This window comes from Mirounga angustirostris, unplaced genomic scaffold, assembly GCF_029215605.1.
Source record: "Mirounga angustirostris isolate CCGP_5_RB_7025 unplaced genomic scaffold, mMirAng1.0.hap1 SCAF_8, whole genome shotgun sequence".
Lineage (NCBI taxonomy): Eukaryota > Metazoa > Chordata > Mammalia > Carnivora > Phocidae > Mirounga > Mirounga angustirostris.
Window position 1 is genome coordinate 86,765,018 of NW_026991716.1, and position 14,107 is coordinate 86,779,124.

The 14,107-nt window shown below is 35.1% G+C and overlaps 1 protein-coding gene across 1 annotated transcript in view; it reads right to left on the reverse strand.

Moving 5' to 3' along the window:
• Nucleotides 1-14,107, reverse strand: part of ASCC3 (activating signal cointegrator 1 complex subunit 3) — a 357,501-nt gene that overhangs the window by 176,859 nt on the left and 166,535 nt on the right. Inside the window, exon 14 of the mRNA XM_064597919.1 lies at nucleotides 3,886-4,020. Within this exon, the coding sequence (XP_064453989.1) occupies nucleotides 3,886-4,020 (135 nt within the window). The remainder of the gene's footprint in view (nucleotides 1-3,885; nucleotides 4,021-14,107) is intronic.

The window sequence follows — 14,107 nt, forward strand, 5'->3', positions numbered from 1 at the left end:
TTAATATATATTTTCTAAAAGTAGATTTCTATAATATGGTATGTTTTATCATTGTTCATTTTCCAAAATAATTTCATATATTATTCTATTTGTTTCTCATAGTTAACCACAAGGTGTTATTTACCCTATTATTATTCCATTTAATAGAACAGAAAGTAAGTTTCAGAAATATTTAGGTATTTAAGGTGACAGGGCTTCTATAGGTGAAGTCATAACCAGAGCTTTTTGTTAATGTGCCCTCTTGCTTTGGGCCTCCTTTGGAATTCCTGAGATACTCCCTTCCCCAGAGAGAACTGCAAATTCCATCTCTATAGCTGAAGCGTCTCCTGGGGTACTTCATTTTCCTTTCCCTATTTTCATATTTCAGTAGACAATCTGGAAATACTGTTGGTTTTTCATATGGGGATAAATTTTATATTAAAAAATGGAAAAATGGGAATGATATGAGGAGTCCTAAAATATACTTACTGGGAAGAAAAGTATTTTCTTTTTGGCTGTGGCTAAGGCACAGAAATAGCCTTCTCTCTCTCTCTCCCTGTCTCTCTCTCTCTCTCACACACACACACACACACATACAGAGAGAGAGAGAAAGAAAAGGAGAATTTCCTCAATGGAGTTTTACTTATTATTTACACAAATAAAGTTAAGAGTGTTAATAAAACTGTGAAGAAATGCTTTTAAGAACCATAACTGGTGAGTCAGGCATTGAGATGGTTACATTACATACTTAGGGGCAAAGTGCTAGAGTGGCACGGTCGGGATTTAGCTGTATTTCCATTAACAGGAGCCATGAGGCTAAATTTCTATGTACTACCATAGCAAATTTACCTTCTAATTTTATTTTAATGTTTTGAGTACTTAATTTCCCATTTTTCAAAAACACGGGAAGGAGTATCTCCTACCATCATGATAATAGCTCCTGAGAACTGCTAGAATGTTAATACCATTCAAGTTCAAAAAGAACTTAAAGAAATAAGCATACAGCTACCACTAGAAGAACAATCTAAAATTCTGGAGCTTCAGTAAAGCATTCAGAAAGATTACTTTATCTTTTGGTACAAAATCATACCCAGCATGGAGGGGACAAGTTTTTTGAATCTCTCTTTAGCAGAAATGAGGGATACAGTTAGGCTGAAGAAATGTTCTTCCATTTTATTAGAAACAAAAAACAAACAGAAAGACTCAAAGCCCTAAAAGCTTTAGAAAGTCCAGATCAGATTTGGTTTTGAACATTTAGAATAGAGTGTGGTAAAAAGGGCAGGCTTTGGAGCCAGACTGATTCAAATCACAGCTCTACTACTTGTTACACAGCCTTCTCTGAGAAAATTATTCTCTCAGTTTCAGTTTCCTTATCTATAAAATGGGGATAAGAATCTCTAAGGGACAGAATAGTGGTGCAGATCAAATGAGAAAATTAAAGTGAGGCCATCTCATAATGTTTGTCTCAGAGGAACAAAGGCGAAAGAAAGTAATTTCGGGGTACCTACTATCAGCCAAATATTATATGAAAGTCTGGGAATATAATAGTGAACAGGACAATGTTACTTGAAAACATGTACTTATTAATAAATGTTTGTGAATGTCATTCTTCTTTAAAAAAAATCCAATAACAGTAGGCAGCCTGGATAAAAATCAAATATAATAAAAATATTTTTAAAAAGGTGTAATAAAAATGACTTGGAAAACAAACTGAGGGTTCTAGAGGGGAGGGGGTGGGGGGATGGGTTAGCCTGGTGATGGGTATTAAAGAGGGCACGTTCTGCATGGAGCACTGGGTGTTATACGCAAACAATGAATCATGGAACACTTCATCAAAAACTAATGATGTAATGTATGGTGAGTAACATAACAATAAAAAAATGACTTGGGATTTTCAGGTCTACTTAACTGTATTAAAACTTTCCATTTCTCCAGATCTCTCTCTCTCCCTCTTCTCTTTTTTTACCATAGTGATCTGTGACTCTGGCGATAATGCCTTAAATAAACATTATTTGAAAATGCCTCTATATTAATTATTTCTATATGCTTTATTTCATGCTGTATTTGAATTACTTACACATATACCATATTAAGGGGTAATAACAGTACACATCTCTATCAAAGGTTCTGTGAGGACTGAATGAGTTATGTATAAAGCAATGAAAACAGTGCCAGGCACCAGTAAACCCCTGATAAATGTTAAACACTATTATTATAGAAATTAAATAATAAACCTGCATCATCTGGAATGAGCAATAGCTTTCAGAATTGAGAGGTATGAAGTAACCAGAAATCCACAAGGTGGCTCTCAAGGCTTGGCTTTGAAACACAATAGAAAATAGAAATAAGAAAATAAAAAAATTAAAAAAATAAAATTAAAAAAAAAAAAAAAAAAGAAACACAATAGAGTTGCTTCGTATTTCCAAAGAAATGAAGAAAACTTATGAATGCCAACCTGACTTTTAAAAGACACTCATAAATTCATAATTAATAAATAACTGGAAGACTACAAAGCTGTTTAATAAGTGTTATGTAATAGAAATTATATAAAGTGGAGAAAAATGAAGAAAATGAACAAATTTTATAGTTCTAAATTGAAAGAATCTGATGTTCAAAACAACTGACATCACATTTATCATATTCAGAATCTAAAATGTCAATATAAAATGGTGAAATTCATAGTGGAATCGTAACAATTAAATACATCTTACCAAGATGAGAAATGTGAAAGCACAGAGCACAATGTCTGGCAGCTAGCAGCTGTTCAGTAAACATCAGTTAAATCTTAGGCATATAAAATACTTTGAAGTTACTATCATTTTATGCCCACTGACTTTTTCATTTGAAAATTTATTTTCATTGCTTTAAATCAGGGCAAACATTTTCTGTAAAGAGCTATATAGTATTTTAGGCTTATTAGTGGGCCACATAGTCCTTGTAGTAACTGTTCATTCTTCCCTCATGGTGCAAAAGAAAAAAAAGCAGCCATTGACAAAGGAGTCTGGCTATTTTCTAATAAAACCTTAATTTCAGAAACAGGTGGCCACCTTTGGCCTTCAGGCTCTAGTCTATCTATTCTTGATCTAAATCATTATCTCACATAATTAAATAAAACCTTTTGTAAATCTTAGGATACAATCAATACTCAGATTACTTGGGGAAGTACTTCTCAAACTGTAATGTGTAGTAAATCACTAGGGATTGAGGCGAAATGCAGATTATGGTTTGGTAAATCTGGTATGGGGCCTGCGGTTCTGCATTTCCAAAGGGGACGCAGGCTTTTAAGGTCCTGAGCATATGCTGAGTAGCAAGGTTATCAAACTCCCAGGTCTCAAACTTTCACTTTCTTTTTTTTTTAAAGGTCTTATTTTTAAGTAATCACTAAACCCAAAGTTACAACCCCAAGATCAAGAGTCACATGCTCCACTGACAGAGCCAGCCAGGCACCCCTAAACTTTCACATTCTTGAAAAGAACTTTTATTTATGCAGCTTTCATCTGTCCACATTAACCTTAGAAATTAAAACTGAGAAATTAAAAAATATTAACCTATTAGTTTTTTTAAGAGACTAATAACCCTAATTAGATGTTAACATATTTTATGGAACTTAACTGTTTTTTTTTTTTTTTTTGGAACTTAACTGTATTTTATGTTTTAACTATATTTTAAAGAGTAGGACTAAATACAATTCTAACTGTATGGATAGACATGATAATTGAATACCTCAGGCACTGGAATCCTTTGGAAGATCATTAAATTAAAAAAAATAAAGATTATAACATGATAAATATGTAAAAATAATTCCTTGTAAATTGGAGACCATATATCTGTCATATATAAAATATCTGTATTATCTGGCACATTGTATGCTTTGGTTCTTATATCTTGCCATTATTTGTTCCCTACCTGTTTTTCTGCATGTCCATATTCAGGTCCTTGTGTAGGTAAAAAGCAGGAAATCTGACCACTATTTTTTGCTCTTTCTATTAGAGACATAGCTGTTCTTACAGTGGCATTTCGAGCATGTACAAACACCATCACCTGAAAAAAAAGAAAAAGTTTATTTAATACTAAAAGTCATTAAAAGATAGCTTAATACTAGTCTGAAAAAATCACCATTATGTATACAACTATTAATTTTCCAAAATACAACCCCCAGTTTATGAATTCCCCAACATTTCCTTATTTTAGAACAAAGTGTATATAGGATAAAGACAAGTTAGATAAAATCCAATAACAAGGCTTTATATACTGTTAACCTATAAATTGGTGGAAGTCAGAAATGAAATTAATGGATTATATAAAATGTTGAGTTAAATTTGTGCTTTTCTCTTTTGAAGACATGATTCACGAGTGTAATCATATATTTCGGGGTCAGAGTATAAAAATATACGAGAGCCTTATTTCTCCACCATCAGTGAAATTTCCACTATCATAAAGATGTTTAAAGAAATTGAAAACAATAAAAACACTCTTCTTTGGACAAAATCACATCTGAGAACAACCATTTAAAATAGAGTTTCGGGGACTGGAGGAGATGAAAATGCTTCTAGAGAGGCATTTGGAATTTTCTGTTTTTTTTGTTTGTTTGTTTTGTTTTTTGTTTTTTAACCTTCCTGTGTAATTACAAAGTGTGGAAATCTGAATTAGGGGAAGTCACATATCTGGATGCTTTGTCAAGGAGAAGTGGAAAAAAGTATTTTCAGGGACAGTCACCAGGCAGAATGTCAATGCAACTGAAGAGAATAAAATCAGAGAGTGAGGAGCACTCTGCATCTGCTGCCTATCAGTGCTGCCTTCTCCTCTGTGTCTTTTCTTCTTTGGCTTCCACATCCCCTCCACATTCAGCTCAACCCCAGCCTTCCCAAAGAGCCATTACTATAATAAAGTAATTTTACTCTTTTATATGGACAACTGATTTTTTTCAATTTTATATGATGTGAATAAAGCATCTCTACGTAATTTGGCATTTTAATCAAAATCTAAAACATACATTCTAAGGACAATCAGCAGTGTGGGTGCTTTGGGTGACTTAAAGACAAGTTCTAGCCCCAGCTTCCAACCAAACTGAGACCTCTAAAACTCTCTGGAGATACCATCGTATTCCCCTTGGGCCTCAGCAATATGGAGGTCCTAATTCTTGCCTTTCTCTCAATTTCTCTCCATATTTATCTGTTAATTATGTTTTCCCACAAGCTAAAACACTGGTGTTATTTCCATGGTACACATTTAGAAAAATAAGCAACTGATGGTTTTAGTCAGGGAATTGATAGGCTCATGCTAGCTGACCTAAGTAAAAGAGAAGGTCATTTTGAAAATGAACAAAAGTGAAAAGGGGAGGGAGGCCTGGAATCTGACCAGAAAGGAGATGGAGTGACACAGATCTAAAGCACACACTGTATAATTTACTCACAGTAATCTTATGCCTATAAACTTGTCAAAGAGACTGTTCCATGTATGGGATGTCAATTATAATTTAGAGGACAGTGAAATAATAGAGAATAAACATTCAAGAAACTGGAATGCTTAAATTACTAATATTCTTTTAGAAAATGTTCAAAGTCAAGGAGAGTAGATAATCTGGAGAAGACCAAAATTCCTCAATGAAAAACTCCCAAAGCATTTAGACAATAAAACAAGCACTGCAAGTCATCTAGAGAGACTTAACATTAGTTAATCACAGCCATCAATGATATAAAGCATAAGCTTTCAACCTTGGTTAGAGCTCTAACTGATTTGCTGATACTAATGTCTTTTGAAAAGAAATATGATCATAAGAATATCTCTAAAGAGTATATGAATAAAATTTATTTCAGTAAGTTCATGTATACTTGGAAAATTCTTCTGTTTCCTTATTTTCAACTAAAAAAACCCCAAATCTAACTTTGATAGGCTCTCTAGCTTTCTGGGAAAACATCTTTATCTCATGGGATATCAAGAGATTACCACTTAAACTTACTGTAATATTTTCATCATTATTGACATGAACTGTTTAATACAAAGTTAGAAAAATTTTATTAACTATAATGCCCTGCTGAAGCTTCACCAGTTCAGAATCTCTCAGATTCTACCATCCTGTCTATTGTAAAAAGTGAGGATATTTCAATAGTGAGTTTCTTCTTAAAAAATTAAGGCAGACTAGGGGCACCTGGGTGGCTCAGTTGGTTAAGCGTACGCCTTCGGCTCAGGTCATGATCCCAGGGTCCTGGGATTGAGCCCTGCATCGGGCTCCCTGCTCAGCAGGGAGCCTGCTTCTCCCTTTCCCCCGTGCTCCCACTCTCTCTATCTATCTGTCTCTCTCTCTCTCTCCAATAAATAAATCAAATCTTTAAAAAAAAAATTAAAAAATTAAGGTAGACTTTTTTTCTCTTATGTAAAATTAAATTTTACTACACACAAAGCCTCACTAAACCCTAACATTAAATTTTAAGGAAATCTCAATTAAAATGAAATTATTTATTTTTTTAATTAATGTATCCACTCATTCAAATGTTTCCGAGAATTCTGAGAATCACTATCAAGCCCTGAGAATTCTGCAAAAGAGAGAGGCAAAATCTCTGCTCTCAGGGAGATGACAATCTAGTATGATGTATTAAATAAGCACAAAATATTTTTACTTGCTAAGTATTTACTAGCCATGGATAAGTAAAATACTGTTGAAAGAGGAAATATGAAAACGGACAAGACATGGTCCCTTCTGTAAAAGACATGTACAATTTAAGGAAGGAGAAAAAACTGTACACGTGGAGCATGGATAACACAGGAATGCTAACCATGGAGCTGGTGGGTCACCTTCATTCATCCATCGCACTACATTTACACAGTACCTACTGAGTACCAAACCATGCACTAAGCACCAGGGAAAAATGATAAATAGATTTATCTGCTTGGGTCTGCTCCTGTTGGCAAGGAAGAATCACTAGTAATCAGCCCTATCTGGCTACAGAGGCAGGTGCAGGCTGGATGGAGGAGCATACAGTAGTATTTAGAGGGCACGTGTTGTGATGAGCACTGGGTGTTTTTTGCAACTAATGAATCACTGAACACTACATCAAAAGCTAATGATGTGCTGTATGGTGGCTAACTTAACATAATAAAAAAATAATAAAATATAATATTTATCCTTGGTAATTTTAGTGTATTAGCTTGAAGAAGTACATTCTCTTTCAAAGTTTCTCACACTGAGATCCAGGGACCTCTTTGTGGGAATCAGTGCTGGTGCTCATTAAAATAGACTTCTGGGTCCTCCCCTAAAACAACTGAGTAAGAATATTTAGGGGTGGGACCTAAATTTTGAATTATTAACAACTTTTGAGATGACTACTGCACTACTGTGTGAAATTAGTTAATAATTACCACCAACTTAGTTTTCTTCTCCTAAGTAAGGTTAAAAGGAAACATAAATAAAACCACCACTATAAAGATGATTTTAAAAACTCCCTTATAACCTATCTTTATTTACCTATATATATAAAATATCAGGGAATATGAAGGTATTTCATATAACCAGCACAGCCCCAAGATCATTTCCCAGATGGGTTTTTATAATGCAACCAGATTTCTATTCTCCATAATTCAAATGCCACATTATGTAAATCCTGTTGATACGAAGAACATAAGGGAAAATAAAATATGACCCTAAATCTTCATCAATTATTTCAGTCTGACTTGTCAACTTATCATTTTGCAAATTATTTTCTACTGCAGCCAAGAGAAATATTAGTTACAACTTAAAGTAGCAATTTCTTTTTATTAAATGATCCATCACTTCTTGTTCAGTAAAATAAACTCTTTTCCTTATTAAGAATTTTCTGTTTAGAGGCTCCAACAGAAGCCATTACAAGGTTTTGGGTCTCTATAACATACTTGATTTTATGGTTTGTTAATTTGGTTAATTAATTTAAATAGACATATAAAAATTCTAACAGGACAGCACTGTTTCATATGGCAGAAATAACTCCAAATTAATCTTAGAAACACTACTGATAACTGAATAGCAGTTAAATGGGCATGTGTCATTAAAATAAGATTATAACAATAGATTCAAGTCAACATTGGTAAATTTTAATTGTTTTATGAAACTGTTCATATTTTTACTTGAGGTTTGTTAGATTAATACATTTAAAAATATTGTATATACTTGTTCTTAGTTTAAAAAGCCATTTAGTTTAAGAATATATAATTAAATCAGTCCTGAGATAGGAGAGAAAGTATGTGAATCTGCATTTTGGTCCTGTTATTTAATGTGCCAAAGACAGTGTTCTTTACATGAGATGCAGATTAAAAGTAATGAAAGAGTGAAAGCTGAGATAATCATTCGGAAAAACTAGAATGTTTAAGTAACCCATATTGTTTCAATGTATTCAGAGGGAAGGATATATTATTTGAAAAATACCAAAAATTCTACTTTGAAACATTATTAAAGAGCAGTGACTTAGAACAAACTATTTAATCTCTCCGATTCTTATTTTCCCCACTCCACAGATAGTTACTAGAGTCAAAGGATTACTATAAAGTTTGAAGTAAATAATGTAAGTGAAAACACTGCATTTAGTAAAGTCATAGCTCTCAAACTTTAGAACGCTTCAAAATCATCTAAAAACACAATTGCTGCCCCTTTCCTCCACCATCCTTTCAGATTAAGTAGGTGTGAGGCAAGCCAAGACTCTGCATTTCTTTTTCTTATTTTTTTAAGATTTATTTATTTATTTGAGGGGGAGGAGGGGCAGAGAGAGAAGCTGGCTCCCCATTGAGCAGGGAACCCAGATGCGGATGGATGTGGGGCTGGATCCCAGAACCCTGAGATCATGACAGGAGCTGAAGGCAGAGGCTCAACTGACTGAGCCACCCAGGAGCCCAAGACTTTGCATTTCTAACAAGTTCCAAGGAGATGCTAATGCTCTTTGTACAGCAACTTTGAAAACCTCTGTCAGAACTGGTTAAGTATCAGCACCACTGTAAGAGTAATGAACAATAAAGTGAATTTGGATTAAAAGACCAAATGGTGAGATCAGTAAATGACTGCTATAAATTGACACCTATATATTTATTCCTCACTGATGCAAGTGCATAAGTATCTAACACCACACAAAATAATTTAAAAAGCCACTTATCCTTTAACAGCTTTTGTAAAGGTGTTGTGCATGATGGATGAGAAGTAAAAAGAAGAATAAATGAATACTTAAACCTGAGATTATTTGAAAACAGGGGAGAGGTGGGCAAGGATTAACTGAAATGTTGAATCAAAGACTCTTCCCTAGAAATTTCCACTAAGAAGGAAGGCTGAAAAGGAAGTATTTGAAAAACATAGACAACAGAGCAGATAGATGTTCCATAGAAAATGCTGCTGAGGAATGACATTCTTTAATATATGGTACTCGCTCTCACACTGGTTAAAGAATGAGGCCTGAGGGTGAGGAGTTTTATGTCCTAGTGGTTTATGCTTTCACTCTAACTGCCCTGTTAGGTATCTTGCTCTCAATTCTTTCGAACTTTCTTAACCCAGGTTCCTCAAGAGAATTAAGCCCTAATGACGTAAACAAAGAGTGATTCTAAAACTGCATGGTCCCCAGACCAGCAGCATCAGCATTCCCTGGGAACTTGTCAGAACTACAAACACCACCCACCACAACAGCAATCTTCAGTTTATTTCCTGAGATTAAGAATTCCTCATATCAATGAGATCATATGATACATGTCTTTCTCTGATTGACTTATTTCGCTCAGGATAATACCCTCCAATTTCATCCACGTCACTGCAAATGGCAAGATTTCATTCCTTTTGATGGCTGCATAATATTCCATTGTATATATATACCACCTCTTCTTTATCCATTCATCTTTCGATGGACATCTTGGCTCTTTCCACAGTTTGGCTATTGTGGACATTGCTGCTATAAACATTGGGGTGGAAGTATCCCTTTGGATCCCTACGTTTGTATCTTTTTTTTAAAGATTTTATTTATTTATTTGAGAGAGAATGAGAGAGAGAGAGAGCATGAGGGGGGGAGGGTCAGAGGGAGAAGCAGACTCCTCGCCGAGCAAGGAACCTGATGCGGGACTCGATCCTGGGACTCCAGGACCATGACCTGAGCCGAAGGCAGTCGCCCAACCAAGTGAGCCACCCAGGTGCCCCCTACCTTTGTATCTTTGGGGTAAATATCCAGTAGTGCAGGGATGGGGTGGCTGGGTGATAGACACTGGGGAGGGTATATGCTATGGTGAACGCTGTGAATTGTGTAAGACTGTTGAATCACAGACCTGTACCTCTGAAACAAATAATACATTATATGTTAAAAAAAAAAAAAAGAAGAAGAAGATAGCAGGAAGGGAAAAATGAGGGGGGTGGGCAATCAGAGGGGGAGACGAATATGGACTCTGAGAAACAAACTGAGGGTTCTAGAGGGGAGGGGGGTGGGGGGATGGGTTAGCCTGGTGATGGGTATTAAAGAGGGCACGTTCTGCATGGAGCACTGGGTGTTATCGCAAACAATGAATCATGGAACACTACATCAAGAAAAAAAAGAACTACAAACACCAGATCTGAGTCAGTGCCTCTGAAGATGGGGCTCAGCAATCTGGTTCAACAAGCTTTCCAGGTGATTCTGATATATGTTATGTTAACATCTGAGAGCCCTGCATCAAGCCAACCATTGTAAGTTGAAAAACAAACCCAAAACCTTCCCTCTGCTCCATTTGGAACATCCTGGTATCTTTGGGAGGATGGAGAACACAGGCAAATCATTTTCTCTGTTTTATACAGTTTGAACAGGGAGTGCCACTACAGATGTATTTTAGATATCTTGCACACCACAAGAGCACATAAGCACAGAATAGTTTTTATTGCTGTGGTCATATTACCACATCTGTGTTATCAGGTAAATGCAACTTTAAAAGGTTTGATTCTGCATGCTGTGCATCCAGGAGATATTTGTGCTGGGATACTACAAGTAATTACAGAGTTCTCATTTTAGATCTGTCAATGCTGGCCAGCTGAAGACACTCAAATAATCTGAAGATCTTTTCACATCAGTACACAATTTCTTCATTTATTTTTTACATTTGCATAGTATTCCATTACTTAGAAATACCATAATTTATTTAACCAGTCCTTGTTTGATGGACATTTATGTTGTTTCCAATCTTTCATTATTTAAAGCAATGATGTAATAAATAACTGTTCACAGGTTTATTTCACATGTTTGTGAATATATTTGTTGGATAATTTCATAGAAGTGAAATTGTTGGGGCAAATATATATGACTATTCATTTAACTATTTCCTTATTGTGAACACTGTTTTGTTACTGGAGATTTTCTTCTTATCAATTTGTAGGTGTTCTTTGTATATGGAAGATAATATGCTTTGTCTTTTCCTATATTGCAAATATTTTGTTCTAGTCTACACTTTATCTTTTGACTTTGTTTATGGTGCCTTGTTTAGTATGGAAACAGTTAATTTTTCTTTAAATTTATCAGCATTTTTCTCTGTGGCTTCTGAGAAATTTACAGAAAAGCAAGTAAAATTAATCATAAACATTTGAAAAGGTGTTGAACTTCACAAGCACAGTGTGGCCCTGGCAATCCAAAAGTAGGCACAAAAAGCACTGGATTTTGCTCTCACAAATGGATATCTGGAAAGATACCCATAATACAGTGCTAAGTGAAAAAAAAAAATCAAGTTGAAAAACAATTTCCATAGTATTATTCTGAGTATGTATTTAAAGGATGTGTGTGTTTAAAATTAGAGATATGGATGGACACCCACCAAATTAAATACCTCACAAAATGAAAATGGGAGTGGGGGAAGATAAAAAGATGTTTCCTTTGTGTATCTTGTATTGTTTGTCTTATCCACTGAAACAAGCCCTAATAGTTTTACAATGAAATATATAAATTATATTGAACAGAAAAAATGATCAGTGATGACAATGAGGTTATAAGAGTTTATTTATAATGTACTACTATACTAATATATTTCATGATTATTTTATTGCTAAGGAATTTATGGTGTCAAAGTAAAAACTTCAAGGAAACTTATTTAACAATGTACTTATAAGGGCGACGGTGGTACTTTTGATCTAAGTGACAAATTTATCTTGATTCAGAGTACCTGGAAATGCTTTAAGAAGAAAAGAGAGATGTTCTCATAGAAGAAAATAAATAGCATTTCAAGGGAAAGTATACAGAGGTCAAAGGTACAGAGAAGAGAGCAAATCCATAGGGTGGTAATATACATTTTTGACAGAAATGGACATGTGGACAGAGGAGCAGTAATATCTGGAAAAGCAAGTAACAATCTCATTATAACATATGTGTTAAGATAGAAAAATTCATTTAAGACTCAGAAAAAAATGATACCACTAAAAGATACTTGAGAAATTATTTTTATGTTAGAAGTAGATTTTAAACTGAATAGAGAGAAGGCTATCACTGCGAAAAAAAATTACTCAAGGAAGTATAAAAGAAAACAGCAGACAAAACATAGGAAAAACCAGAGATGATTTTATCATTGTAAACTGACAGGACAATCAACAGGAAAAAACTTTAAGGGGTGGGGCTAACTTAAAAAAGGGGGTGCTCTATGGGCGCCTGGGTGGCTCAGATGGTTAAGTGTCTGCCTTCGGCTCAGGTCATGATCCCAGAGTCCTGGGATCGAGTCCCGCATCGGGCTCCCCGCTTAGCGGGGAGCCTGCTTCTCCCTCTGCCTCTCTGTCTGTCTCTTATGAATAAATAAATAAAACCTTTAAAAAAAAAGGGGGGGTGCTCTGTTTTTTTATGAGGAGTCAAGATGAGCAAGAGAGTACTTAGGTATCTCTGAGAGTTAATATGATTGTTGGAGACAGATCTGACAAAAGGGAACTCTGATTTAAACATTTTAAAATATAGCTCTGCAGCCACTGAACTGCTTGAAAAGTTAGTATAAGTTCATAAAAATTGATTAAGAAAAAGAGAAGAAGCCCTTTTACCTACACGGGGGAGATGGATGTTACTAATACGGTCAAATTAAAATAATAAAAATTTCCCTGATGCTTCCAGATAGAAGTGATATTTTATTCTTTGAACATCTAATGAATTCATGTGCTCCTTCCCTTAAGCATTAATCCCTTAGGCATTAATCACTGACTACCTTTTTTTATTTTTAGCTACCTTTTATTTTAGCTATGCTTGACATATCTCCTCTGCAAGTCTGCCATCATCCAACAATTACATGACAGGCACTGGGGACATAACAGTGGGAAAGCCCAGCACCAGTCCCTGTGCTTTTGGAGCTTCTATTTAGTAGTTACTGTGCTGAAAGACTGGAGTCTGAGAAGATGGGGAACAGAGAAGCTGCTATTCATTACATCAACAACTATGGGAGAAAACAGCAACAACAACAACAACAAAAAGGAAAAAGAAATGAAAAGCATAACTGAAAAATTAGCAAGTTACTTGAAAAGTTAGCAAATTACTTGATTTAAAGATCATGACGTTTCAAGTTTCTTCATTACTGGTCTTTGGGTGCCATCTCTCTAAATTCTTCTTCCTATTGTTCAAAACCTCCATGCATTTGTATGTTTCCAGGCCTTTGCTCATGTTTTATTTTATTTAGGTCTCCTGCCAAATCCTCCTGTAGAAATTCTACAAACCTTTAAACCTGGTTCTAATGACTCATCTCCAATCTCTCTAGGGAAATTAATCATTCCCACAGTACTTTGTTCATACTTGTGCCTTGTGTCATCTCAGCATATACATAGGTTTTCACCCTGATGGTAATAACTACCAGGACTAACAATAAAAGACATGATTTACTAGGTGCTTATTATGTGCTAGGCCCAGTACTAGGTGCCACGCATTGCTCTCTATTTCACTATTAACACAATTAGGTAGGTAACACTATTAGTGTTTTACAGATGAGAAAACTGAAGCTCAGAGTTTTAGTAACTTGCTACTCATTCAAGAGCAGAATAGGGAATTAGCCTCATTTGAAAGCCTACTTTCTTTGCATCACGTTATATTCCCTCCCTGGGTGTTCCGTAAAGGCAAGGTTACATCTTACTCATTTTGAGGTCTCCTTGTCATCCCCTGTCCCACTCTCCAAACTATCATTCAATCAGTAGGTACTCAATAAATGATAGCTGAAATTA